Source organism: Notothenia rossii (assembly GCF_949606895.1).
Source record: "Notothenia rossii genome assembly, chromosome: 11".
NCBI classification, from domain to species: domain Eukaryota; kingdom Metazoa; phylum Chordata; class Actinopteri; order Perciformes; family Nototheniidae; genus Notothenia; species Notothenia rossii.
Window position 1 is genome coordinate 41,490,593 of NC_136910.1, and position 27,934 is coordinate 41,518,526.

Consider the following 27,934-nt stretch of genomic DNA (forward strand, 5'->3'; position numbering starts at 1 on the left):
TGTTGGTTAATTTATATTACATTGATTGCTTGTAGTTCAAAGGCAGATTGCCAAAGGGGTGGTATTTAGAAGTCATAATAATGCAACTGGGCCTGTATTGCACCACCTTAAAGATGATATGCAAATGACAACAGAAAAAATGTGGTGGTGTAAAAAGTTTATTTAAATCCTCTGAAATGAAGTGGAGTAGAAGTAGTAAATAATAGAGATACTCAAGTACTGTAAGTTACATCAAGGTTTAACTGAAGTAAGGTTGAGTAAATATACTAGTTACTCTCCACCCCTTTTAAAGACCACACACCTAACGCAGAACTGTATTTCAGAAAAAGATGATGGATGGCATTGAACATGTGTGTGACCTCCTGCCTGGGCCAGCACTGCCAAAGTCTGCAAAGACGAGGTGGAGAAGCTGCTCCCAGTGGCCCTCAACTTCATTGTTGGTTTTGTGGTAAGTAAACGTGTGTCAAATAGTCTGTAGTTTGCCTTTAGTGTGTCTGATGCTAAAGAGAGGTTTATATCTTGATCACATCTTTTGTAGAAACCAGCAGATGTCTGCAATGCGATCGGTCTCTGTGGCTCCGGTGACAAGCAGGAGAAGATGCGCAGCTTTTTGGTCAAGGAACTCCTTCAGTTGGCTCTGACAAACTAAAATGTCAGTAAAGTACAGCAAGTACTCCTCTAATTAATAGACACTATACCTTACATTAACACACATCTTGTCACATCTTGTGAGCCATTACTTAAATACAATAGTCTGAACCTTGCACATGTCTGCACAATCTTTAAAACAGCACAGCCCTGCTACATTTAAATTGTATATTTTTTTGACAATTTTTTCATATTTTATCTCGTTTTAGATTTTTAAATAGTTTTTGTAACAATTCTCCAACTAAATCCCTTTTACTGTATTATGTCTGCACCATTATACAACAAAGATAATACCTTAAATGTGTAAACCTACTTTGCAAATATCCTAATTCTGCTAGAATGGACACATTAAGATAATATCATATGTGGACCATAGGTGTTGACAGGCTCTTTGGGCTTTACTCCCTCTGCTGTTTGTGTCAGGTGCAGCCCACAGTCTCATGCCCCTTCTGCATTCTACTCATCAAAATGCTGCCAAAAGACAGGACTGAGGTGAGTCACGCTCATGCAGTCAAGGAACAAACACAAACAATATCCCTTTGTTCTGCACACCCACACAGACATGCAGATAACTCTAGGCAGCACTTCCCCCCCAGGGATGTGTGCAAGGCTTCATCTTCAAACTACTTATTTTAACAAGGGTTCTATAAATCAACCACATACAGTACAAGCTTGATTTTGGAAAACTTAATATCAAAAAGTAGGGCCTGAATGCCTTATCTGATTTTCAATGTAATGTAAAAAACGACCAACATCCTAAAAGTGTATCATAAAAATGTGGATAAAACGTGAAAATGTCAAATTATGACACCTTGCAGGAAACCAAAACACATGCAAAGGGAGTTTCAGGTGGCCAAATGAAACACACCATTACTTGACTTAAGTTTCCGATTTCCCATGTTTGACCATCTTTGGACACATTTGGTAGACGTAAGCACACAACTCAAGAACAAATACAACACATGTCTACTTATGTAGAGATTGCACATATTATATCTTTAAGTTGTCCCAGTATTAAATCTTACCAGTGGGAAAGCAGGGAAAGAAAAAAAAAAAAACTTGATAAAGGATGACTAATCAATGATCAAAATTAAAAGATTTTCTATCAACAGATAATTCAAACATCACCTTCACATGTCCGTTTTTGTTGTCCCTCTCAGACCCATGCACTTTGGCAACATACAGGTGCAGAGACATGGAGACTGCCTTCAAATGTGGAGTAAGTAAAACAAAAAAAACCTCTCCTCTCTAAACAAGGTTAACTTTTGAATGCTAAGTAGTGATTACCTCTGCTTTCTCTACACCACACAAACTGTTTTGTTCTGTCAGAAATTTGCCTGGAATCATTACAACACTTACATTTGTGTTATTAAAAATAGAAAAAAAGCAGCAGAAACATTTCTCCCTTTTCAGGATTGGACTGATTTCAATGTTCCCATGGACGACCAAGATCTTTCACCAGCAAGCTGCAAATATTTCCCTTATTGCTCGGCCCCTGTGCCATTCTCTATGATAAATAACCTTTCCAGACACTGATCGATATATATATATATATATATATATATACATATACATTGCATTTAGCTGACGCTTTTATCCAAAGCGACTTACAATAAGTGCATTCGACCAACAAGATACAAACTTGAAGAAAACAGAAGGTTTCATAGAGCTAAAACATTTCAAGTGCTACTCAACTGGCTCAGTCCTTTATTAGTATATAAGTGCTTTGTTAGTAATTATATCGCTCGAAGTGGAGTCGAAAGAGATGAGTTTTCAGTCTGCGCCGGAAGATGTGCAAGCTATCTGCTGTCCTGATTTCAATGGGGAGCTCATTCCACCATTTTGGAGCGAGGATAGCAAACCCACGTGTTTTTGCTGATGGGAACTTGGGTCCCCCTCGCAGTGCGGGTGCAGCGAGCTGTTTGGCTGATGCAGAGCGAAGTGCACGTGCTGGGGTGTACGGTTTAACCATGTCCTGGATGTAGGAAGGGCCAGATCCATTCGCAGCATGGTACGCAAGTACCAGTGTCTTGAAGTGGATTCTAGCAGTTACCGGAAGCCAGCGAAGGGAGCGGAGGAGCGGCGTGGTGTGGTAACATTTAGGAAGGTTGAAGACCAGACGAGCAGCTGCATTCTGGATGAGCTGCAGAGGTCGGATGGCACATGCAGGTAGACCAGCCAGGAGGGAGTTGCAGTAGTCTAGGCGTGAGATGACGAGAGCCCGGGCCAGAACCTGCGTCGATTTCTGGGTCAGCTGGGGACGTATCCTCCTGATGTTGTAAAGCGTGTATCTGCAGCAGCGGGTTGTAGCAGCTATATTTGCAGTGAAGGAGTTTGTTATCTAGGGTCACACCCAGATTCCTTGCAGTCTGAGTCGGGGAAAAAACAGAGGTGCCGATGTTGATTGTTAGGTCAAGAGTGGGACAATCTTTTCCCGGAAGGAAAAGCAGTTCAGTCTTGTCAAGGTTGAGCTTGAGGTGGTGAGCAGACATCCACCGAGAGATGTCTGCTAGGCAAGCAGAGATGCGTGCGACGACCTGGGTCTCTGAGCGGGGAAAGGACAGAATTAATTGGGTGTCGTCAGCGTAGCAATGGTATGAAAAACCATGCGGGCTAATGACAGATCCGAGCGAGTTTGTGTACAGGGAGAAGAGGAGGGGACCGAGAACAGAGCCCTGAGGGACCCCTGTAGTTAATTGACAAGGGTCGGACTCGGACCATCTCCAAGTTACCCTGTAGGTGCGGTCTTTGAGGTATGAGGTGAGGAGGGAAAGTGCAGAGCCTGAAACTCCAAGTTCTTGGAGAGTGCGAAGGAGGATCTGATGGTTCACCGTGTCGAATGCAGCAGACAGGTCCAGAAGGATGATGACAGAGGAGAGGGAGGCTGCTTTAGCACTGTGCATTTCTTCAGAGACAGCAAGGAGAGCAGTTTCTGTGGAGTGACCTGCCTTGAAACCAGACTGGTGCGGATTCAGAAGGTTGTTCTGATGGAGCAAACAGGAGAGTTGTTTAAAGACAGCGCGTTCAAGTGTTTTAGACAGGAACGGGAGGAGAAAGACAGGCCTGTAGTTTCTAACATCAGACGGGTTGAGAGTGGGTTTCTTTAGGAGAGGGTTTACTCTTGTCTCCTTGAGACTGTTTGGAAAGTGACCAGAAGCTAGAGAAGTGTTGATGAAATGGGTGAGAAACGGTAGAATATCAGGAGCGATAGTCTGAAGGAGGTTTGAGGGGATAGGGTCCAGAGGACAGGTGGTAGGACGGGCAGAGGTAATGAGGGTAAGAACCTCACTTGGAGAGAGAGGGTCAGTGTGTGGGTGAAAGGTGGGTCTGCTGACCCAGCGGTGAGTAAAGGTGAGTCAGAAAAAGAAGAGCGAATATCATCAACCTTTTTTTCAAAGTGGTTAACAAAGTTGCTTGACAGGAGGTGGGAGGGGCTTTGGGGGGGTCCAAGAGGGTGGAGAAGATAGAAAATAGTTTTTGGGGATTGGAATAGGAAGATTGGATCTTATCTTGAAAGAAAGTGCTTTTTGCCTGAGCGATGGAAGCAGAGAAAGAGGAGAGGAGAGCCTGATAGGTTAGGAGGTCGTCATGGTGTTTGGATTTCCACCATTTCCGCTCTGCTGCCCGAAGGATGGTTCTATTAGCACGCAGTGCGTCATTTAGCCAGGGAGCAGGAGGGGACTGACGAGCTGGCCGAGATGTGAGAGGACAGAGAGAGTCCAGAGAGGATGAGAGAGTAGAGAGGAGAGTTTCTGCAGCAGAGTTTGGAGGCAGGAGTTGGAACGAATCAGAGGAAGGGAGGGCTGAGAGCCCCGATGAGGCAAAGGTAGAGGGGGAGAGGGAACGGAGGTTGCGGCGGATATCTTGTGCATTTTTAGATTTTGCATCGCCTGCCAGACCTAGCTTGAACAAATATCATAAACAAGAAGGTGATTTGAATTGTAATGGGATTAGAAGTACGAACAAACAGATACAAAGCTCAACTCTAGGAAGAGAAAGTTGAATGATTAGGATATAAAAATGAAAGGTCTTCACAAATATTCTGTTTACTTGACAAGATTTTTGTACCAATCTTTGTTATGTACATACAGTTTCATTGCTTTGTCTGCTGTTTAGTTTATTTTCGTAATCCTTCATACAGTCAGATGATCGCAGGAGAATTATCTGAATAAATGTTTATTATACAACACTATATATAACACACTTATATACATACTAATCACTTCATTCTTCTCCTCTTCTGCCAATAAACAGCTTAAAAATATTATTTTTGTCAGTGTGTGATTGTATGGGCAGCTGTTTGGTGGAAATCAATAACTGATACATGAAACCAAATGTAAGTACTGCAAAGTGAAGTGAATTTTTTCATACAACACAAATTATTTTACTGAGTGTAAAGCAGGGCCGGACTGGTACAATAAGTCAGGCCGGGAATTATACACCCAGCCGGCCACTACCTGCTTTTTTTGTGCCATTTTGCTGGATTTATTTGTGAATATTTACAGCGTTGCTGCCCATAGTGAAAGCCCTATAGTTTAAATCTACCCAATAATAATCATATGGACATGGGTTACTATTTTAAAAAATGTGCAAGATTTGTTTTTTACATTTTGGAGTTAAATGCATCAATCTGGTGCACTTTGAGGGGGAAATAAAGAGACTAGATCAATGATGAAACAGATCTATACATTTTTTTTGAAAGTTGTTTATTTATTTTTGGTTCATTTATAGTTGTGAGTGTGTCTGTGCTCCTGAACCAGCCTCACCTGTCTACCCCCTCTCCCCCCTGCTCCTCTTTGAGGCAGCAGCAAAGACTAGTATTAGCTCTCAAAAAGTTTTAAAAGTTTACCTTTTTTCACCTATTTAAAATGTTTTCTTTTTATTCATGCATATTTTACTAATCATTCCCCCCTCAAATGGAAATATGTGTTTACATAAATGGTGGTCAAACAGTTTGAGACCCACTGAGATAACTTAGACTAAGTTAAATATCTAAACCCTCTCGCTAGTGGAGCCTCGCAACCGTGCCGCGCAACACTATGCACCGCATAATCTCAAAGGTGAAGTCTGTGTGTAGAGTATGTTCTTAAAATTAAATGACCAGCATCCGTTTCATGATACAAAATAAAAAGCCAAAAGGACAGCTATAGGAGCATAAAGAAGAGTGCAGTTTATTTTTAAATGGCATTGAAAGAGGAACTCAACAACAACTCAGACTCATCAGTGTGAATTGTTGAAGCAGGAGATTTTACCACATCAGTTTAGAGGATCAGGCCAGATTTAATTAGGCAAGGAGTAGGATATTTGGGGGATAAGGGCATTGCAGCAAAAGAGAAAAGGCACTTTTACACATTCAGCAACCACACTGAAACTTCATCAAGTTATACAAATTATTGAACAGTAAATAATGTTACCCAACCACAGGAGAGAATGTAAACAGGCTGGTTTCTCTGTACAACACCAACCAAGCATTTGTCTCGTCTGTGGAGGAGCAACAGGATGCAAACATATTGTTAAAAAATATTTGAGAGGTAAAGTTATTATAGTGAATGATCACTTGGTTACAAGCTTAATTAGAAATGCTCTCAGCCCTTTCTGTGTTGCAGTACACTCGAAGATCCACAAGGTGATGCTCGAGGAGCCAAACTGAATCAGTGACATCAGAGCAGAAAACAAATCTTAATGTCAGTATTATATGAGGAAACATTGCCACCTGGCTACAGACTACACGCAGCTCAGACAAAATACCAAACGTGATGATCTAAAGTTGAAAACCGACTTCACTCGGGCTTGCAGCTGGCTTAGCATTAGCAAATATATTGTGAAGATACTCACCCGAGAGTAAAGTCAAAGGGACGCATTGAAATGCATATACAGTGTATACACAACGTATTCGGGGTCAATCTGGCCAGGGTCTCTGGCACACAGCACCCAACTTTATCTGCATTTCTGTCCTAAACCCTCAATAAAGCCAGGACTTATTAGTTAGCTACTAACTAATAACTTTAAAAAAAGACTTGTGCCATCCATTACGGGTTGGTATAAGAATGCCGTTTTAAAAACATAAATAAAGAAAAAGAAAAGCTGAATATTAATTTAGGAACTACTCTACAGTACACACAACATTGAAATAGAGACCTTTTCCACTTTTGGTAACTCTAAGAACCAATGTGCTGAGTAATTCAAGTTAAACTGAACAGTAGCATATTCTGACCCCCGTCAGCATGAGTACAACACCAACTGCTGGGAAGACCAGAGCAGTAATGTAATGTCTTACATTCACTTAGCAGACTGTGCACTGTGTGTCTGTGGCCTCATCTTCCGCCATACAAATCTACCTTTCACATTGTGTGCAAGTGAGACTAAAAGGTGTCAGGGAGCCACTATTTAGATAAAGAAATATTGTGGCACACATTAATCTGCTGTCCATCCTTACTTTTCCCACAGTAGTCAAAGCCATTTTATAAAACAAGATGCTGCCCTGGAGTAAAGGCAGCTCCTGCCTGGAGGCGACTGAGCTGGGTTTCTCTGTAGCTACACCCAGAGTCGGCTCAGGCAGGGTGTGTAGTGTACCACGCCTTTATCTTGAAAACATTGACACAGTTAAAAAAAAAATGTGTAACATTCACATGAGATTCAAACCAAGAAAATACATTTTTAAAAATGTAGCGATTTTATGGTGCAGTCCAACAAAACCAAAAGCAGCTTCTGACTTCTCTGTAAAACATCAGAAAGAAAATGGCCTGAAGGGACAGCACGAATGAGAAAATGATCTGATTTTATATCAAATCAAGTCATGTGATTGATCCTGTTTGTGCCAGCAGAATTACACAAACAAAGGGTGAGGTTATGAGGGGAACAGAGCAGAGATTGTTTGCAATACTTGACTGCTTGTTACCAAACACAGTAAGGGGAAATTACATGAAGAAAAAAACTGAGCACGCCAACTGCCACTGATCACTACAGTGAGATCCAGTTTGAATAGATCCAGATAAAAGCTAGTAGTAAAAGAAATATCCTGCATTACCATGAATACTAGCAAATGCCCATATGGATCACTATGGAAATCTTCTAGAAATAAAGTTTAAATACATACCGCAGAGATTAAGTTATTCTATTCTTAACTAGCATTATCAGGGATATAGATGGCCATTATTGATTCAAAATGTGGCGAGCTGCCAGAATAAAAGATAAACAAAAGCTGGCAGCACTGCTCGAATCTGTACGCGCAATTCTTCCAGCATGGTTGTTCAACTTCATACATGCAACTCAAATACTCTATGTTTAATAGAGATGTGTACAATACTAACAGGTGGAGAAAGGGAATGGTCTTCATGACGTAGAAGCTACGCTGATGTGGCTGTGTGTGTGAGGAGAAAGAGGGAGGAGGATGATAAAGGAGGATGAAGGAGGGAGTAGACGGGCACAGGTTTATCTGTAGTACACCTCGTGCCCGCTTAAAGATTAGAGGAAGGGGTTCAGTATTTCAGAGCCTTTGGCACCTCCCATGTAAAGAGGTCTCGACCAAAGTGCCCGTAAGCTGCTGTGCGCTGGTAGATCGGCATCTTCAGATCAAGATCCCTAAGGCAGAAATGAAAACAGTTTTTTTAGAGACCAAAAGTATGTGTGAAATGGGATCTTAACTAAACGAGAAATGAGACACCACAGGATACCTCACGATAACTCCTGGACGAAGATCAAAGTTCTTCATCACAATTTCCAGCAGCTCCTTCTCGCTCTTCTCGGACGTCCCATAGTGGAAGATGGAGACGGAGAGTGGATGGGCAATCCCAATGGCATATGCTACCTAAAACAGATGAACCCATTAAGATGTTTTTGTGAAGCTGGAGAGACATTTTAGATACTACTAGATAATACTTTAGATTAGATGCATATACAATACGTTTTTACACAACAAGGTTTCTCACTTTTTATTACATTCTTTATGCATTAGCATTACTAGTACTAACAGGAACTCTGTGATGGGGTAATTGGAGTAAACTGAGTAAACCATTACGTATTTTATTCCACATGCCATAAGACAGTTTTTTGGGTGGGATTACTTTTATTGCATTTTTGGAAGCATCTATAAGCCTACATTTATGATTCTGTAATAAATCGATTTGGGGCAAGATGTCACTTTACTTTGCTGTACACTCACCTGGACCAACACCCGCTTGCAGAGCCCTGATTTCACCAGAGATTTGGCCACCCAGCGGGCAGCATAGGCTGCAGAGCGATCTACTTTGGTGTAGTCCTTCCCAGAAAAGGCTCCTCCTCCATGGGCACCCCAGCCCCCGTAAGTATCCACAATGATTTTACGGCCAGTAAGACCAGCATCACCCTGTGGGAAGAAAAACAGGAGTTATGAACATTTATGACAAACACAACTTTCATGTTTTATTCACTTTTAAAGTGCTCTTGTCTCACCTGTGGTCCTCCGATGACAAAGCGTCCGCTGGGCTGCATGTGGTAAACCGTTTCCTCGTCCAGGTAGCCACTAGGAATGACCGCTTTCACCACCTGCTCCTTCAGACATCTGCGCATCTCTTCCAAAGCGATAGCCTCATCGTGCTGCACAGACACCACAACGGTGTGAACACGCAGCGGCTGCATGGCGCCTCGATCCTGTCTGTACTGAACAGTCACCTGAGGGGAACAACAAACACAATAAAGAATAAGATTAGATAATAATACATTTATTGGTTTACTATTTTATTGTCAATCTCAATCTGCAAAGTAAATGATCAAATATGTTTGCTGTTACAAAAATGTTAGGCTGTAAAAACTTGCATGGAGGGCAAAATTCAACCAAGGTGTTTTTTCAGGAGACGCAGTGCTTAAAACCAATTAGAGCCATTGGGATCATTTATGAAGTGCCATAAAGCAGCCCTTTTACTTCCAGCAGCCCATCTTATCCCACCAAAGCAAACCTAGGGTACGCACTGCAAATGCATATATTAAGTCTATACCACATTTACATAAGTTTGCCATAAGTGATGTAAACACACCATTGTAAATGATGTGTTATTTCTTTGTCCTACCTGAGTTTTGGAATCAGGCCGGAGCCACGGCAGCGTCCCATCTCGGCGCAGCTCAGCCATCTTGGCATTTAGTTTGTGAGCCAGGACGATAGTGAGCGGCATACACTCCTCAGTCTCATCAGTGGCATATCCGAACATCAGACCCTGTGAGAGGTGCAGTCACAAACCACAGCATTAATAGAGGTCAGAAAAACATCATAAACTTTGTAACACCACATTTATGGCTACAGTTACCCGGTTGTGGATCATGCTCAAACATAAATCTAAAAACCCTCTGACCTGGTCACCGGCTCCCACGTCCTCCTCTTTGCGATCCATGTGAACGCCCTGAGCAATGTCGGGGGACTGCTGCTCCAAAGCCACCAGCACATTGCAGGTCTTATAGTCAAAACCTGTAGAACAAGACCGTGAGCCTCAGTAAACTGTTTCACATGACAATCCTCACCAAGACCCTTTTAAATGTTTACTTTTATTTAAAAACTCTGATCACTCATCATGTTGACCATATAATTGTGTATGTTTGTTTATTCAAAAAGGTGTAATGTCAGGTAACCAAACCTGTTTAAGACTATCAGTGTCTTCTTAGCTGCTATATTCAAATTCAGAAGTCATTCGCTCAATGTACCCTTTTTCAGTTTTCACGATGCAAAATTATAGTTTAGTATATAATATCACCGGTAGTGGACAATAACTAAGTACACTAAATCAAGTACTGTACCTAAATACTATTTTGTTGTAGTTTTACAATTGTGCAGCTTATAATTGTTGACTTTTCACTTAAGTATGGATATTTGTCAGGGACTTTTACTTGTTGGAAAGTATTTATAGACTGTAGTATTTATACTTTAAGTAGATCTGGATTTTTTGTACAATACCGAAAAACATTCATTTTGTGGGATGATCGCAGTCCAAAATAACTTTAATTCTCGCTACATATTCTGACAATACTGCTACAATACGAAACGAGGACATTTTTAGGGTAATTTGATACAATCCTATGTGTAAATCTAAATACTCACATATTTTAAATAACTGCTATAGTTTAGGAAAGAGGTTTTAACTGTTACTTTAAAACCATACCTTTGGAGGAGTCGTCATACCCAATGTGTTTGATTGTTTCCCTGACAATCTTCTGGTAGTCAACGCTGGCTCTGGAGGTGATCTCCCCAGCCAGCAGGATCATCCCCGTCTTAGCAACAGTCTCTGAGGACACAATGACATACAGTGGATGAGAGTCTAAGTAAAACAGATCATTAAGGACAAGGTGGTGAAGGTTGTCAAAGCCAACAAAGATTTCACTTTCGTACCACATGCTACTTTGGCATCAGGGTCTTGTCTGAGGTGTGCGTCCAACACAGCATCACTGATTTGGTCACAAATCTTATCTGTAAATAAACACAAGGACATTCAGTTTTATATGATACAAAACAGTAAAGCAGGAAACTTGTTTTTGCCTGAAAGATACTTTGTTATTTCCTTATCAAGCCAGTTAGCCAATTATGCTTCAGTGAAAAGACTGATAAAATAATTGCTACAGCTGTATAAGGAATGTTTGCCTTTTTCCTTCCACAGCTTCTTAATTCCTAAACCCTTTTTGGCCTTCCCTCTCTGACATGTACTGCAATAAACCCCCTAAACCCCAATTCGGGACTAGTGTGACAGCATTTCTAAGAGGATCGAAGCAGTTTGAATTTATTCCAAATAAGTAAGCAGAGTAAATGTACACTTAAACACAACTTTAGTAGAAATATCTTTCGGTGCTTCTATGTTCCTGCAACTATAAACAATGTGTATGTGACTGTGTTACATCCACAGATGACCAGAAGCGCCTGCACTGCCTATAATTAGGACTACTGGTAAGCCTATTAACAATGAAGCGTGCCCAACTTAGGACGGAAACTGCAGCATATTGTACAAGCTGCTGTAAAATGTTCTCAAATTGAAACGCAGTATGCTGAAGATGAACAGTAGGCCTACTGTTATTTGTTTAGTTTTTATGAACAGTTTTGAAGTTTAATGGATACTTTGGAGGCCGAAATGTGTATAGTTCAGCCTCACTGACAGCACAGAACCACATACTTAAAGGTTTCCGAATTACCATAATGCTTAATCGAGTTCTAAAAAAAGGCTTCATCATAGAGAACATTGTTCACGTACGTTTTGTGGGTTTTGATGTGGACCTGGTTCAATTTAATCTAAATGTAGGCCTTTAAAAAGCAGTGAAATCTCCTCTTTTTTTTTTGCATGTTCACAAATACGACAAAGACTTCACAAGTGGAATATGTATCTCTTGCTATCTGTGATAATCTAGTTCAGTGAAAGTATGGACATTTTTGCAGGAGACCTCGTTCAATGTGGTCCATGTTTTGGCAAAATAAAAACCACGTACTGAAGTCTTTCCTTTTTAGTATTATTCATAACAGAATATAGGTTTGACAAAGTTGTAAGTGGGTTTCAGACAGCATAAAGGCTTTACCTGCCTTTCTAACATGCTTTCACAACAGTATGCGACACAATGTAACTTCTCATTCAGTAAGTAAAGTTTACACACGCAGGAGAACCAGAAGCTGGGAATCTGAACGAAACTTCAGCGTGTTAGCTTAAACAGTTAGCCACCGTTTGGTTAGCATTCAGCTACGACGCTCCAACTTCATTCCATAAGCTGGCAACATTGCCCCAGTATTTATGAAGTATGTTGTAACTTCATGCCTCAATTACATGCAGCTGGGCCACTTCATATACACTTGTTAACGGTGACGACATAGAGGAACAGAGATGATGCGCAGGGTACTTATTGGAGAGCTGACACACAATAACACGCTGAGCTACGTTAAGAGTAACAAGCAACGTGACCTTGTTTGAGAGGCTAACAGGGTGCTATCAAGCTAATTATTATAGAATAAAGGAAAACTACTTCCAGGAATGCAGTTAATATACATTAAAAACTTACCGGGGTGTCCCTCTCCGACTGATTCAGACGTGAAGAGGAAGCAGTCTTCATCAATGTGCGAGTTGTTATGGAAACCGTTCTGATAGCCGTTCATTTTACCCAATAAGCAGGCGGGAAGCTAACAAGCTAGCCGTTCAGTTAGCAGTTTTAGTGAAGCCGTGCAGGGTTGTTAGAGCCTTTACCTGGATCTGCTGCTGTCAAACACTCAGTGAGCACGCTGCTTCACGTGTATCCTCAGCAGGGTGTAGTGCAGATTGAGTCAGACTGTTGCCTAAACAACTTCTTCAGGCCCTTCTAGTCATTTCTCTGCAGCCAATGTTGTTGTTGAGCACACACCATGTGGTGCAAATGGGCGTGCTCTAATTTAATAAATTGAAAGTCCCTCGGAGTAAAAAAAATCCGGGAAGTGACGTTTAAGCATCCTTCTACCATGCCTTCTACCTTGACAGTGGTGTTTAATATTTGTACTTTTGCTTAAAGGTAGGATGGGTAATTCACTTCAGAAACACTTGTTATATTCCATGCAATGCTCTTAACATCCCGATAGCAATACATTAAATGCTTTGACAATAAATACACAACAAAAATTCATCTGTGGAAACCGTGGCGCTATAAAGAGCACGACCAATCGTCTTTATGGGATACGATCGGACCCCGAATGCATGAATATTGCCGTTGTTTTCTTTGTACATCACCTCGTTTTATACTTTCCCAACAACAATAAATAACTAACACTGTGTTATCTTGTTCAATAAAACGTTGTTTTTCTAACATGCCTCCATGAGGAACCAATAATCTTAGAAAAGTCCCAATTAATTGAAGTGAATAAGGGACGAATTTAAATACAAATCTATATCTGACTCAATGAATGCAAACATATGCATTTTCGCTCAAACCTTAAAAGCGTCCTCTATAAACACCTTTTCATCCATGCTCGTCTAAATTGTATTAAATAATAAGGTCTTAGTTCAAATGCATGTGCTTGGGAAGTAATGATCATACATACAGGATAAATAAGAATTAGATTTGTTGTTTGAGTATTTTTGTCAACGAAAATGTTGAAATAGTTTAGCTGTTAAAGTGTTTTAATCATTGTATCGGTATAAGCTTATAAAAATGTATTTGGGACAAAGAGACGAATTAAAAGCAAAGTTACTATACATAAATAAAGAGGTAAATAATTTGAAAAGGTTTAAAGGTTAAGCTGAAGAGATTAACTTAAAGGTCTTAAAGTCAATCAATACAGTGAGTCCATGTTTAAACACAAATACACATCTTGTTGGAGTATTTGTCCAATAAACAGTGTTGGCTCCGTTTACTCTTTTTGTTCTGGTTTTATTTGCACACAATTAAATGTCATTTCCATTAAGCAAAACAAACAAATGAGTACACCCACTCACTGACTCCGTAGAACAGGGGCTGTATTCACAAGGCTGCGAGGAAAAAGAGCATTGATCTAAGATTACTGTTCAAGTCACAAGGGCACGTTTACATTTCATTACTCTGAGGACGTAAAATGCTCCTTTTTAGTTTACTTTTAAAATGTCAAGAATACAGACCAAGAACTACAGAGTTAAAAGTTTAAAACATCTGGTCCAAAAAAATGCGTGTTTTACACACACACACACACACACACACACACACACACACACACACACACACACACACACACACACACACACACACACACACACACACACACACACACACACACACACACACACACACACACACACACACACACACACACACACACACACACACACACACACACACACACACACACACACACACACACACACACACACACACACACACACACACACACACACACACACACACACACACACACACACACACACACACACCTATGCTTCTGGTCAAGGGTCCTTATTTTTACAAAGGACTGTTTACATGGATCCATATTTGAGCTGCAAAGATTAAATGAAATGCCAACTATTAGGAAAATCAATTATTTGGTTTTTAGAAGATTTCTAAGGAAACATAATTCCGGTTTGTTTATCAGTTGCGGACAGAATAAGACATTTGAAGACGTCATCTTGGGCTTTGGAAAACACTCATTTACGTTTTTCACTGTTTTCGGACATTTAATAGAATAAACAACTATTTGATTGATCAAGAAAATAATCTACAAATTAACAAGCAATAAAAAATAATATCTAGTTGCAGCCCCAAACCGTATTGCTGTAATTAAAACCCGGTCACATTCATCACAGGTTTACTCTGACTTTGGTTTCACATTCAATATGTTTGTTAACGTATGATATAGCTTATGAATCTATAAATAAAAGCACTTGTCTTGAGGAGTAAGGGCACATCTTTCACTCCAGGATACACATAGTGTAAGAGGTGATGGTAGATTCAGAGACAGAGTACTGCAGTGCTACAACGGGAATGTTTGCAAACTACATTAGGAGTCACCGAATGTGCTGCTTCTATGAGCACTGCCACTTTGCGGGATATGATCGGACCCTGAATGCATGAATATTGCCATTGTTTTCTTTGTACATCACCTCCTTTTAAAAGGAATACTTTCCCAAAAAAATTACCATTTGTACATAAATAACTAACAATGTGTTACTTTGGGTTCTTGAATAAAACTTTGTTTTTCTCTCATGCCTCCACGAGGAACCAAGAATCTTATAACTGAGAACATTCTCAATTAATTGAAGTGAATAAGAGGTATGCACAACTATATGAAAAAATAATATCTTTACAAACTGACTCAATTCATGCAAACATGCATTTTCGCTCAAACCTTACTATTTAAAAGCTTCCTCTATAAACAGCTTTTATCCGTTCGTGTCTAGAGTGTTTTAAATAATAAGGTTTAGTTAAAATGCATGCGCTTGGGAAGTAGTGATCATACAGGATAAATAATAATTAGATTATACTGCACAAGTTGTTTAAAGGCGGGGTATGTAAGTTTGAGAAACCGGCTCGAGATACACTTTTTGTTATATTCCATGGAATACTCTTAACATCCCGATAGCAATGAATATCTTAAGTGCTTTGACAAAAAATCCATAAAAAAATGTCATCTGTGGAAGCAGTACTACTGTAAAAAGCACGACCAATGATTTTAGCCGGCCCGGCTAAAATAACTGGATGACCTACCTGCCTGTCAGCTTTCCATCTGTGCACAAACTTAACTCGTGCCCTCATTGGTCGTGTGCGCGTTCGTGTGTGTTGGAGGAGGGGCTCTGTAAGGAAGTGGCAGATTTTTTCCAGCTGTGTATTTTCAAATTCTAGCACACTCGAGCTGGTTTCTCCAAAAGTACCTACCCCACCTTTAAGTGTTTTCGTCAATGTAAATGTTGATATCGTTTTGCTGTGTTTTAAACATTGAAATCAGTTTTCTTCATGACTAAAAAACGTTTTTGAGGTTAATGTAAAGGCATGGAAGAGAAACATTGTCTTTAATAATTCAAAATAACATAGGGTGAATTATTGATAAACAAATGGCCTTTTTTTGTGTGAAGTATCCCTTTAAAAATAGATGTTCATATTCTATGTGTCTGTTTTCCCTGTCTTTCCTATGTGCTTGACCCCTGTGGGGCTAACCTGAGCTGGTCTGTGTTCACCTAGGATGGCAGCTATCAGAGCCTCGGGTGCAGTCACCCCCCTGCCCGGAGACACCGGGCTGCGGGGGGTGAGCGGGCTGATGGTGGGGGACAACACAGTGTCGGGCGAGACCAGTCGCTCCTTCTTAGCAGCAGATGATGGGGAGAGAGTCTGTCCTTCTTTGGAGCGAGGACAGAGGCTGAGGCCCTGCAGGGAGGGGAGGGGGTTGGAGGTGAGAGCAGGGGGAGCGGGGCTGCGGCTGCGGCGATGGCGGTGGTGGTGTTTGCCGTTTTTGGGGCTGGGGCTGCGGGAGCACGGAGCCAGCAGGACCAGAGTGCTGTCGTCTTCTGAGCTGACCTCCGAGCTGCTGGAGCGTCGCGCGGTGGGGCTGTGGATGGGGATCCTGATCTGTGCAGGTAAGGGAAAAGGGCGTTCAATAGGTTGCAGTAATGAGATATAGCCCTGAAGAATGTGGGAACACATCTACATATAATTTCCTAAGTAAAAGAAAAAAAACCTACATTATAAAAATACTCCACAATAAGTAAAAGTACTTCATTCAAACCTTTATTGAATTCAGAGTATAGAAAACAGATCTTACGAAGTACTAATTGCACGCCCTTTCAGTGTTATTGAATAATTTGTTTTTCATTTTGGAGCCACATTTTAATTTTTTATATCGTTTAGATGTAGTTAATTTACTTAATGTACTATTATTCTATAGCAATGCATCACATTTTGTACACATAGCACATAAAAAAACCAATAAACAATATTTATTTGCAACAAGTAGCAATGGATGTTAGATAAAGCAGTAAGAGGTACATTATTTCCTTATACAGTGTAATAAAAACATATATAAGCAGAAACACTAAAGTACAGGAAAGTATCATGCTGAGTCATTTCAATCCAAGCTTATTATTAGATAACATACTTTTAACTGTATTTTAACTGATTCAAGTTAGTTTTGGTTTGCCGTTTTAAGAACTCTGAAGTGGTTTGCATAATTGTATTCTTTTAGTGCTTTGTTTTTATGTGTTTATGTTCATTGATTGCTAAGGGACCCCAATTGTAACTTCGTTTTGAGAAGGGAAAATGTAATATAAGCATTTTAGGAAAATAAATATATTGTTATTAAATGAAATGATTGAAAACAATACATTTGTCAATCTAGTTGCTGAATTATTTTGTGTCGATTGACTAACTTTGTTTGAGTTTTGAGAAGGCCCCGTCCTGTTTAAACAGGATGATGCATCCAGTAGTAGTAGTAGTAGTAGTAGTAACATGGCTGCGTGCCTGGGAGTACACATACTTATGGCCTTATACTCTATATGGGCATATTCATTAATAAACACATCATACCAAGCCGTGAGTGGCTAACCTTTTGTCCTCTGACTTTTGTTACCTGAATTGGCATTGACAGTCCAACAATGCTGTTCATGTTGTTACTGTAGTAGCCCAGGATGTATTCACCATCATCTCTCGGCAAATCCTCATCCGAAAATGTCACCTGGGGAATAAAAAGAACAGAAATACAGTTACAATTTAAATTCAGCTGCAGCTCAAAGTAAATGGCATTTGAGTGTCTGACAAAAACCTGTGTTGTATGCTCTCCCTTGGCCCATATGTATGCCTGGTAATCTTTGTGATGTCTGAATCCAACCTGTTGCAGAATAACAAATGGGCATCATTTCAGATGCTGAAACTGGGCATTAAATCAAATAGATTTTTTTTCATGAGCTTTTGACCAAAATCAAACTGCGTGTTACCTTGTATATTGCTACCCAGTCCCACGAGCTGCGCTGATAAGTCGATGCAACTGTGAATCGAACTGTAGCTTCTGAGACTTTGCACCACTCCTTGTTTACCTGCAGCTCCACCAGGGGCATATCCACCTTGAATGGGAACTAGGAGAACGAGAACATAGACGTGAAAGGGACAGTTTGGGTTGTTTTGAACTAGTGGGGTCGAATTAGTTACTCATCCTCAGGAAGCGAATGAACGTTGGCACGCCCCAAGTTTAAAGAAATAGACAGCAGAACCAGTAGCATTGAAGTAACCATATCAGTTTTAGTTGAATCTATATTTTTAGAATTGTTTAACCTCTTCATGGGTAAAGGGCTAGGTTGATAATTTAATTATTTGTATATTATTGTTAACTTTAGTGTTTGAAACAGGTTAGGTTCACACACACACACACACACACACACACACACACACACACACACACACACACACACACACACACACACACACACACACACACACACACACACACACACACACACACACACACACACACACACACACACACACACACACACACACACACACACACACACACACACACACACACACACACACACACACACACACACACACACACACACACACACACACACACACACACACACACACACACACACACACACACACACACGTTCTGCGAGTTAAAATGAATGGTTTTGACAATGGTGGCTTTGAAAAGAGCATTGATGGATTTTAAGTCATGTTACCGTAAGATTGGGAAAAGGGCTGTCTGACGGCAAGATCAAGCTGTGAAAAACTGTAGGTATAGCTTAAACCTCAACTGATATTATTTTTAGGGTGTTTTGCTGCTACCCCTGTCCATACCAATACATTGCTTTGCTCTGGTACCCATCATTCTGACTGAACGATCCTTCTAAGTAAAAAAATAAGCTATTCAAAGATATCATTAATGCATTTGTATTGCTGTATTTAAGATAAGATAACATTTGAGGGAATATCGTCTTACATGCAGTGAAAACACAGCAGAAACAGGCTTGTGGTCGCTGATGGTGTAGCCCATGTGACTTCTGTACACATGCTGTGTCACTTTAGTCGCTCCACCCAGCCAGGAGGTCAGACCCCGCTGCAGTGCTGCATTGTGGGTAGGAGCTGGGGAGCCGGTGCGACGAGTGCGCCAGAGGATGCGATCTGTCCAGGCCGGTTTCCTCTTCTTCGCACTGAAAAAACAAGAGTCAAAGAGGGGCTGAATGTCAGAGTGGAGTTTTTACAGGACACTGCTTATAGAAAATAAAATGTATGGAGTAAGTTTGGCGACTGGACCAACCTGGTGTCGTACGTGTGAGTGCCCACATCAAACTTATAAGTAGGAGGGAAATGTAAAGGTCCCTCAAGGAAGCCTTCAAGGACAGACTCTGTGTTTTTAGCCATGTTCAGCTTTAGAGAAGACAAATGAGGAGAGAATCAGAGCAGAGCAGTGCCCTCTATTGGTTGTCGTTGGTTATTTGGAGACAAACAGGTGGTGTAAAGCCTTCTAAAATAATTCATATGTGTGGGGCGAAATATTATATAAAATGCCTCACCTGATCTCGCTCCAACAGAAGAGGAAGCTTACTGCTCTCGATGGCACATTTCACCACATGGATGTCATAGTCCTCAATACGGAAATTTAAATCCCCAAACCAAAAAACGACACTGGGGACAGAAAAAACACAGAAAATACATTTTCATTTCAGCAGTTGTTTATTTTACTCTAAAAGGAAAATGTAAAGGTTCAATTGAATATCTAATTGATTTTATATTAGATAATATCCCAAGAAAGCTGTATTATTGTTTGTCAAATAAATGGTCTAACTTGAAACCAAAGACACATTCAAGGTCAAATAATGAGACTTTAAAGCTCCATCAGGAGCCGTATATGGGCCGTATATGGTCCGCAAGACCATTTGGCCCTCGAGGTAATTTATAAACACACGCAATCTTTTTTTTAAAGAAATCTAGACCGCAAAATAATTAAACAAGCGAGTTTCTGTTTTTCCTAGCCAAGGTCAAGTTCCTTGAACACAACACAAGCCTAACGTGTCGTCTCGTGGTATGTATCTCGTCAGACAGGGGTGTAGTGCTGACGGAGAGCAGTGCTTTTGAAGTGCTCCGGCACTTTGAAAAGCTGTACACATGCCGCAGTTTTTGCGGGGCTGTGTCTTTAGTTGTAAGCCCAGTGGCGATCTGTTCATCTGACATACTGATCATACAGTCAATAACGCCATAGAAAATAATAGGATATATTACAGTACAAGTACTTCTGTCTTTGTGTGTCATTCAAGCTCGGCTGTGTGTGTGTGTGTGTGTGTGTGTGTGTGTGTGTGTGTGTGTGTGGCACGAGCGCATTTTGTTTGAGCGAGAGAGAGAGAGAGAGAGAGAGAGAGAGAGAGAGAGAGAGAGAGAGAGAGAGAGAGAGCGGTACCGGGGATGGTTAGCATCTGGTTAGCTAGCTATGCTAACGAATATAAGTAGCTTTTCTATAACCAGGTGAAAGAGAGCTCTCTCCTGAGAGGCTCAAATAACCTCAGCTCAGCGAGGTAAAGGCACACCTTTATATGATCATTATAGGTATAAAAAAAATAAGAGAATAGATGAAAAACAGGTAACATACTATATGACAGTAAAAAAAAGTTGTTACTAATACTGTAACAAGAATACAGTTTAAAAGGAGAGTGATTTGTAAAATATCCATAAAGAAAAAGAAAATCTGTTTACAGTTCTGTTTCATATGGGTGTTGAGAGATGTATCCATAGATCTCTTAATGTTGCTCTCAAAGTGCACCAGATTGATGCTTTTAACTTCAATATTTAAAAACAAATCTTCCCGGGGGAGTAGCACCCGCACCCCCCTAGAGGAGGTTAGGCCAATCCTCCACTTAAATCATGTTCACATGGATAGGATACTAAATACATTTGCACACATCTTGTGTCCATATCTTTCTGTTTTGGTGGTCATGCCACAACCGTGCACGTGCATGCATGCGCGAGTCATGGATATCTGGATTAAGAGGTTGCTTTTTCTTTGCACAGCATGAAAGAAAGGCCAAATGAATGGGCTGTGATTTTTGTTTTTTTAAGCAGAGGTTGAGTTCAATAATTTGTACGGCCCTCGGAGGATGTTGTAAAAATATAAATGGCCCTTGAGAGGAAAAAGGTTCCCCACCCCTGCTCTATCATGTAATATGCCGCCCCGAATATGTATTTATTATTGGTGAGCACATTTGGTGCAGATAAATCTATTTTGTGAATGAAAGTGCACATTTGTTTTATGGATAATCAATCTTGAGCTACATTAATTAAACTCAAATGTCACCCACTCGTGGTCCAGCACCCCCGTGGCAGTGCCTCCTTCAAACTGCTGCTGCTGCAGGATGCTTTCAAAGTCCTCCATGCGCTGCTCCAGGTTCCTCATGTGAGCAGGCAGGTGACAGTTGAGGAAGCACACCGGGTGGCCGAACATCGTCATCCTCGCACTGACGCCCCCTTTATTCCCCTTAGAGGGAGGAAAAAAAGGGCAGAGAGAGGACACAATGAGAAATGGATCCCTTATGTATTACATTTTTATTCTTCCCTGGATTGTATCTGTGTTCAGGGACAAAGTCAGGATGTTTTTCTGCCCCCGAATCAAAGCACCAGACAGCCAGACAGCCTGCTGCTGCTGCTGCACTGACCTCAAAGAGAAGGAGACTGCAGCACACAGGGGTGATGCTGACATCAACACACAGGAAGGTCACACATGCATCCACGCAGAGGAGGGACCACACACACCACCTTTTAACATCCTACCCCCCCCCCTTTGATAGAAATCCCCCACCAACGTTTCAATGTAATAAATCTCAGAATTCACAGCAGCGCCATTTGAAGCACGTACCCAATATCCTCCAAGACCTGTGCGCGTACTCTCTTTCTGAACACCTCTGAGGAAGGGAAGATGGCCCCATTTGGAAAAAACCAGCAGCAGCACTCCCTGCATACGCTGGGACGCCACCTAAACGGATGAAAAATAATATATCAATACGGTGAACTGCATTCTATAATGGCCAAAAGAGGAGAAGAGTTAAAAAATATACAGTTTAACTCATATCAATAACAATATTCTGTGTAATATCAGTATTTCATAGGTGAAGTCATGTGAATTCAAGCTTCAAGTTGGTTCACTTTCTTATTTTGAATATTTACCGTTTACTTTATTATATCTATACTGTTTTTTATTAATTGTATCTTGATTTTTTTGAATGATGCCTCCTGTTGCACTGTCCACTTTGCTGCTGTTGTATTACAAATGTCTGCACTGTGGGACTAATAAAGGATTATCTTGTCTTATTATGAGCATATTTACTGACCAAAACATATCCAAAAGGACTGAGTGTATCCATGCAACGCTCACTCCACTGGTCTGAAAAAAGAGCCTCCTTTAGACGCTTGTTTATCATGGAGTTGACTTCCTGGAATCTGTGCGGTGCCAGAAAAGTAGAGAAATGTCATTAACAAGTGGAATACAACAGCAATAATAAAAAGGAGAGTGATGGGCACATCAAGATGAACACAGATGACTGAGTGGGCACAGTCTGTCTCTCTGGGAGCGCTGAGCCTGTCGGAAAAACTTGCTTACCCGATGATAAACATGTCAACGCTCCCATCTGAAACATTTGGTCCAAACAGAGAAGTGATGTCATCTGGCGGGACAGCTGACCCCACATTCCACGTGATGATGTACACCCTTTCAGAGGATAGAAGCATGGGAAATGCCGCATTAGATCCAAGTACTATATATATATTATATAATGTAGGGTGTAAGAGGACATCATCCGTGCTATAATCCTCAGAGAAATAGCTTCCATCGGTGTTGCTGTATTTAGAAAAAAGATCTGCACAATTAAGCACCCCTTGTACCTTGAAGATAACTAAGGTGTGTGTGTATGCGTGTGTGTTGGAAAAGAGAAAGAGATGGAACTAACTGTCCTTCAGAATCACCAGCAACACTTTTTTATCAAATAAACAAACATCTCACTATGGTTGTACTGACATTTATATTAATTGATTTAAAAATGTCAAAAAATTATGAAAGATGTCAAACACAGGTTCCCAAAATACCTGGTGGTGTCTACTAATGTCTAAAGTTCAAATCCTGCACAGATTCAGTTAATTATTGTAGAAGAAAAACAACACACTGTGACATTTAATATCTGGCATATTCACTTGAAGTATGACTCAAACGTTTAATTAGTATTCAAATAGTTGCCAGTTTATTTTCTTCTGATTCGCTAAACAATTAATCAACTATATTATCCTTAAATCAAGCCTTAAAATTGTGCTATTCTCTATCCAGATTTATGATTTCTGCAGTGACATGAAAACAGTGCAAGATAAAGATATATATAGTTCTTTTAAACAGGACAACATTGGTGTTTTGGGATGTTTTACCTAAATAAAATGTTCAAAGGCATATAACATCTAAGATTTTTCCCATTGATTTCAGTAGTCTATAACACGAAAGTTAATATATTGTACAGTAAAAGGACATTTGTTTTAGACTGAAACTATCGGAGGCAAAATGTACCGTTCTTACTCTCAAATGTTTTTAGCGTTGTATTTCATGCATTTATATCTTGTGGAATATTGTGTGGCCTTGGTTTAAAAACTGAAAACACATGAAAAGGTGTGTAATTATCTTAATTTGTTGTTGTTTTTGTTATTAGTTTTCATCAATGTTATCATCATCATGTTTTATTTCTGAATACAGGCTGCTTTAAAAACTCTCCCTGTTGATATTTAGATCTGAGTGTTGGCTCTAGAACAACATTTAATGTCGAAAATTGCCTAATTTTGGCTTTTACTTTTTTTAAAATGTCTTTGTTTTGTCCTTGTTTGCTAACAAACACACAACATAAATCATAGATATGCTTTTCAGCAGAAAACTCTCAAATCTTGACATTCTGTCTATTCAAGTAAAAACTGTCCCTACTTACATCCCTAATAACTGCTAACATGCACTTGAATGTAATGCACTTGTGTATTTCTATATAATGATACATGTTTTAAGACAGAATGACTGGCTGAATCTGAATACTAAATATGTATTTTCTCTTTCATATTAACACAATTTGGACAAAGGTAAGCTGAGTTTACACAGGCAGCAACTGTTGCCCCTTTCACACCAACGCGGTTCCAGGGCCGGTTCGGAGCTAGAGCCTGATAAGCATCGTTTTTTCCTGTTCACACCACAGCGGAGCCGGCTCTAAGCACCAACAAATTGTCAGTCTAGAAGCAAGAACCGCATACATCACGCTTACGTCGGAGGAGGGCGAGATTAACCTGAGCTAACAGTTTATGGCGAGTACGGCAAATAAGAGTTGTAACAAGCAGTAGCGCTGAGCAAAGTGACAGTGAATACTTTACAGTGGCCTTTGCCGTGTGAGTTAACGGGAGAATAAACTCTGGTGGAAGAGCAGCACTGCAGCGTTCGGTAAATGCCGCTGAAACACATTAATAAACAATGAACCACGGCAATCTGCAAAAGTATAAGGTTGGAGAAGTCGTTATTTAATTTAATCTGGCTTCGTATGATTAAAAGTAACTCGATCATCGACCCGACGCAGTCCCCCGTTGTTGTTGTTGTGAGCGCCGTTGGGGAGAAAATCAGCGACGTAAACGGTGACGTCATGACGCAGCAGCGGCAGCACCAGTCGGGCTCTGGGCGGTGTGAACAAAACCGATTCCGAACCAGAAGAGCACTAGCACAGAGCTAGAACGGGAACCGCGTTGGTGTGAAATGGGCATGTGAGTGAGCGGGCATCACAACTAAAATATGCCTCTGGGAAGCCTGCCAATAAAATGTGGCTGTGTCACTCTGTCACAAAGCTCTTGGCAGCCTTGATGCATGTGACATGGTCTGGGACACATCAGTTTCCTTCCAGCCGCTGACTGCAGCTGCATTTAGACACAACAGGGAACATTCACAGTACTCAATCCTTTCTAACCAATGGATGAAGACATGTCTACCTGAAGTCATTGTTCTCTCCTGGCTTCTTGGGCTGCTCTTGGCTCGGTGAGGAGCCCCCAGGTGAGGGGGTTCTCTGTGGCTGAGGGCTGAGGGTGTTGGAGGAGCTCAGGTAAGGCTGGCTGGTGAAAGGCTGAGGGCTGCGGGGGCTCTGGGGACTGAGGCGGCAGAGGGAGGCCTCAGTCTGCGAATGTGACGTGTGGTTGGCACTCTGAGGTCCTGGGATACAAACCGGGATCAAATCTATTTTCTTGGAGAGGTCCTCTAAGATTCTGGGAGACTTATAAGCAGGTTTTGTTCCCAAAGCGGTGGGTCTCGGGCGGCTTATGCTCATCAGTGTCGCTGCATTGGACCCAGACTTTGGGTACCCTGACTGCATTTCGTTAGTCACTCTGACAGCCTGCATGGGGCTCAATAAAGACTGTTTCTTGGGCTCCTCTGATTGGCTGAACAGCATTGGTTCCTGGGTTGTGAGCTGTGGAAGTAAACCAGGACCGAATCCGATCAACGCACAGGGTCCAGGCTGCATGTTGGGCCCAAAATGGTCGGTGCTGATTGGTTGCTGCTGCATGATCAACCTGCAACAGGAAGTATGAGAATAATTATAACAAGAGGTGGAAGAAGTACTCAGATTTTACAATTAATTAAAAGTAGCAATACTACAGAACAGAAATGTAATTAAATAAAAGTAAAAGTCCTGCATTCAAAATGTTACAAAGAAAAGGGCATCAAGATTTACTTAAGGTTCCAAAGGTAAAATCATTCATTATACTGAATAGCCCATTATTATTAATGACTGATGCATTAATGTTTTTGATTTTGCAGCTGGTAAAGGTCTTATTTAAATACAGATGGGTAGCTTGTTGATTTTGTCAACAGGGGATGAATAAAGTCTTACCTTAAGCTAAAATAATAGATCAGAGTTGATTTGTTGATTATTATCATTAAAGTAACATGTTACACATTATATGAGAAACTGTAAAGGACAAAAAAGTACAATATTTGCCTCTGAGATGTCGTAGAGCATAAGGTTATATTTAAATTGTCAAATACAAGTACCTCCAAAAATCTACTATAGTATTAAATGTCACTTGACACTGCTGATTACACACATTCTTCTCCAAAGGGTTGTAAGGAAAAGACACATTTGACATTCAAATTAGATAGTGTGGCTAGCAAAAAGCTCCTTAACATCAATCAGTGAGTCGTTATTGGGAAACAGGTGTAACAGCAGAGCGGAAGTGGCGTAAATGTATCACATCATATTGAGCAGCTGTCCTCTCCACATCAAGCTGCCCAGACATCACCGATGACGTTATCATGAGTAAGCACTCGGTCTGAGGCGGTGACAGAAGAAGTGCTCGGATATAATAATAAAGTGAAAGTGTGAATAATTATCAGCGTATAAATCATCTGTGAGTAGGTGAATACTTCTATGTATTCTCAAGGTAAAGTACACAACACGTATAAGCATCATATTGATGGCACTGGATTAAAATGAAAATGTACAAAAATGTGCAAGCATTTCAATTATAATCTGTTAAGGTGTGGCTATTTCTAACCACTTTATATAATGCTTTATTAAATCATGATTGATTATATGTTATATTTTGAATCTGTAAGGAACTGGTAGCCACAGCTGTCAGATAATTATAGTGAATGAAATGCACTTAGTTATTACCGACCCCTGATCTGAGGAAATAACTTTGTACCTCCGACCTGGATTATATCCTTGTTGCCTGGCAACATTAATTAGCCTCCTGACCCTTTTACAGAGCAATAGACTGCTCATTATGGGATGCCATGGGAGTGTACATCGCGCCACAGCAGCTGATACCGGAGCACATCAGACAATGTCAACACTCTCTGTAGGTCACAAGGAGGAGGAAGACTCCCACCATTTTGTGTGTGTGCCCTCAGAAATGATACACCTCTGTAAATCATTCATGACATGCAAATGAGTATAACAGAGGATCTCATGTGACCACAGTAGTAACCTGGAAAACAGAGCTCTGATTAATGGTGGTCAGAAGGGGTTGTAATGAATTCAGTTTAAAAGTAGAAACTTTGATAGATGAAGTGCCCCCTCAGTGATCCAGTTTCACATCATAGTCCATGATCCTGCAATTCAAGGGAATGACAGCTTCATAACACCAGGCTGGACTCATGGAAAACACCACCTAGCAAAATGTCTCATTCAAAATCAACACACAGCGCAGCTGCAATAAAAACATCCTCATGAAAACCTCAGTCTTACCTTTCATGCGTTTTCCTTTTTTACTTTCTTATTTCCAAGGTGAACCGCGAAGGTGATTTCACAGAGGGGATCAGCATCAGTCTCCTTTGTTTTTTCACACGTCTATCAACGCGACAGAGCTGTCACATAAAAAGGTTTGGGATTTTTAGATGTTCGGTCCGGAGACCCAGCAGCAGCCCGCCTGCAGGACCGAGGCTCCCCGTCGGTACCGCGGGCAGCGAGCGTGTCCGTGTCGGTGCAGAGGACTCCGGCTGTCAGGACAGGGGGAGGCGGTCACGGTTGATGTTTCCGGTGTGTTTCATCTTTATGTAGCCTATAAACAACGACACGATGGCTGGTTATAACTCATCCTACTAATCACTGTCTCTACCGTCTACAGCTGGCCGGAGCAGATGAGCACTTCTTGGTCGTCCACCTCCAGCACACCGGCCGTTCTGCCACCCATCTCTCTCCCTCCCTCCCTCGCTCTGTGCACTCTGGGTAAAATATGAAGGCACCTGAGGGGGCGGGCAGAGCATCAAAGGCAAAACAAAAATCAGACGCCAAAAAGGGCATCAGGCCAGAAATGATTGAGCATCTGTCCTTTCACTGACGCACGCATTAATCTGGCACCAGTGCGTCACTCGAGCGGGGAATTGATC

General features: G+C 41.0%; 2 protein-coding genes across 2 annotated transcripts; both read right to left on the minus strand.

The window, feature by feature from the left end:
- Positions 1–5,795: 5,795 nt before the first annotated feature.
- Positions 5,796–12,955, minus strand: mat2aa (methionine adenosyltransferase 2Aa). Its single transcript, XM_079657295.1, has 9 exons — positions 12,643–12,955; positions 11,000–11,077; positions 10,773–10,895; positions 9,972–10,084; positions 9,693–9,836; positions 9,079–9,297; positions 8,810–8,992; positions 8,322–8,455; positions 5,796–8,229 (listed from the first exon to the last, which is right to left on the minus strand). Exons 1-9 carry the CDS (start codon positions 12,734–12,736, stop codon positions 8,127–8,129), a joined length of 1,191 nt encoding a protein of 396 aa, XP_079513421.1. The 5' UTR covers positions 12,737–12,955; the 3' UTR covers positions 5,796–8,126.
- Positions 12,956–13,126: 171 nt separating this feature from the next.
- inpp5ja (inositol polyphosphate-5-phosphatase Ja) lies at positions 13,127–27,921 on the minus strand. Its single transcript, XM_079657294.1, has 13 exons — positions 27,294–27,921; positions 25,039–25,614; positions 22,649–22,756; positions 22,380–22,488; positions 21,908–22,024; positions 21,354–21,529; positions 19,578–19,689; positions 19,322–19,431; positions 19,004–19,214; positions 17,997–18,134; positions 17,825–17,890; positions 17,633–17,737; positions 13,127–16,635 (listed from the first exon to the last, which is right to left on the minus strand). The coding sequence occupies exons 2-13, from the start codon at positions 25,605–25,607 to the stop codon at positions 16,174–16,176; spliced, it is 2,283 nt and encodes a 760-aa protein (XP_079513420.1). The 5' UTR covers positions 25,608–25,614; positions 27,294–27,921; the 3' UTR covers positions 13,127–16,173.
- Between the last annotated feature and the right edge of the window lie 13 nt (positions 27,922–27,934).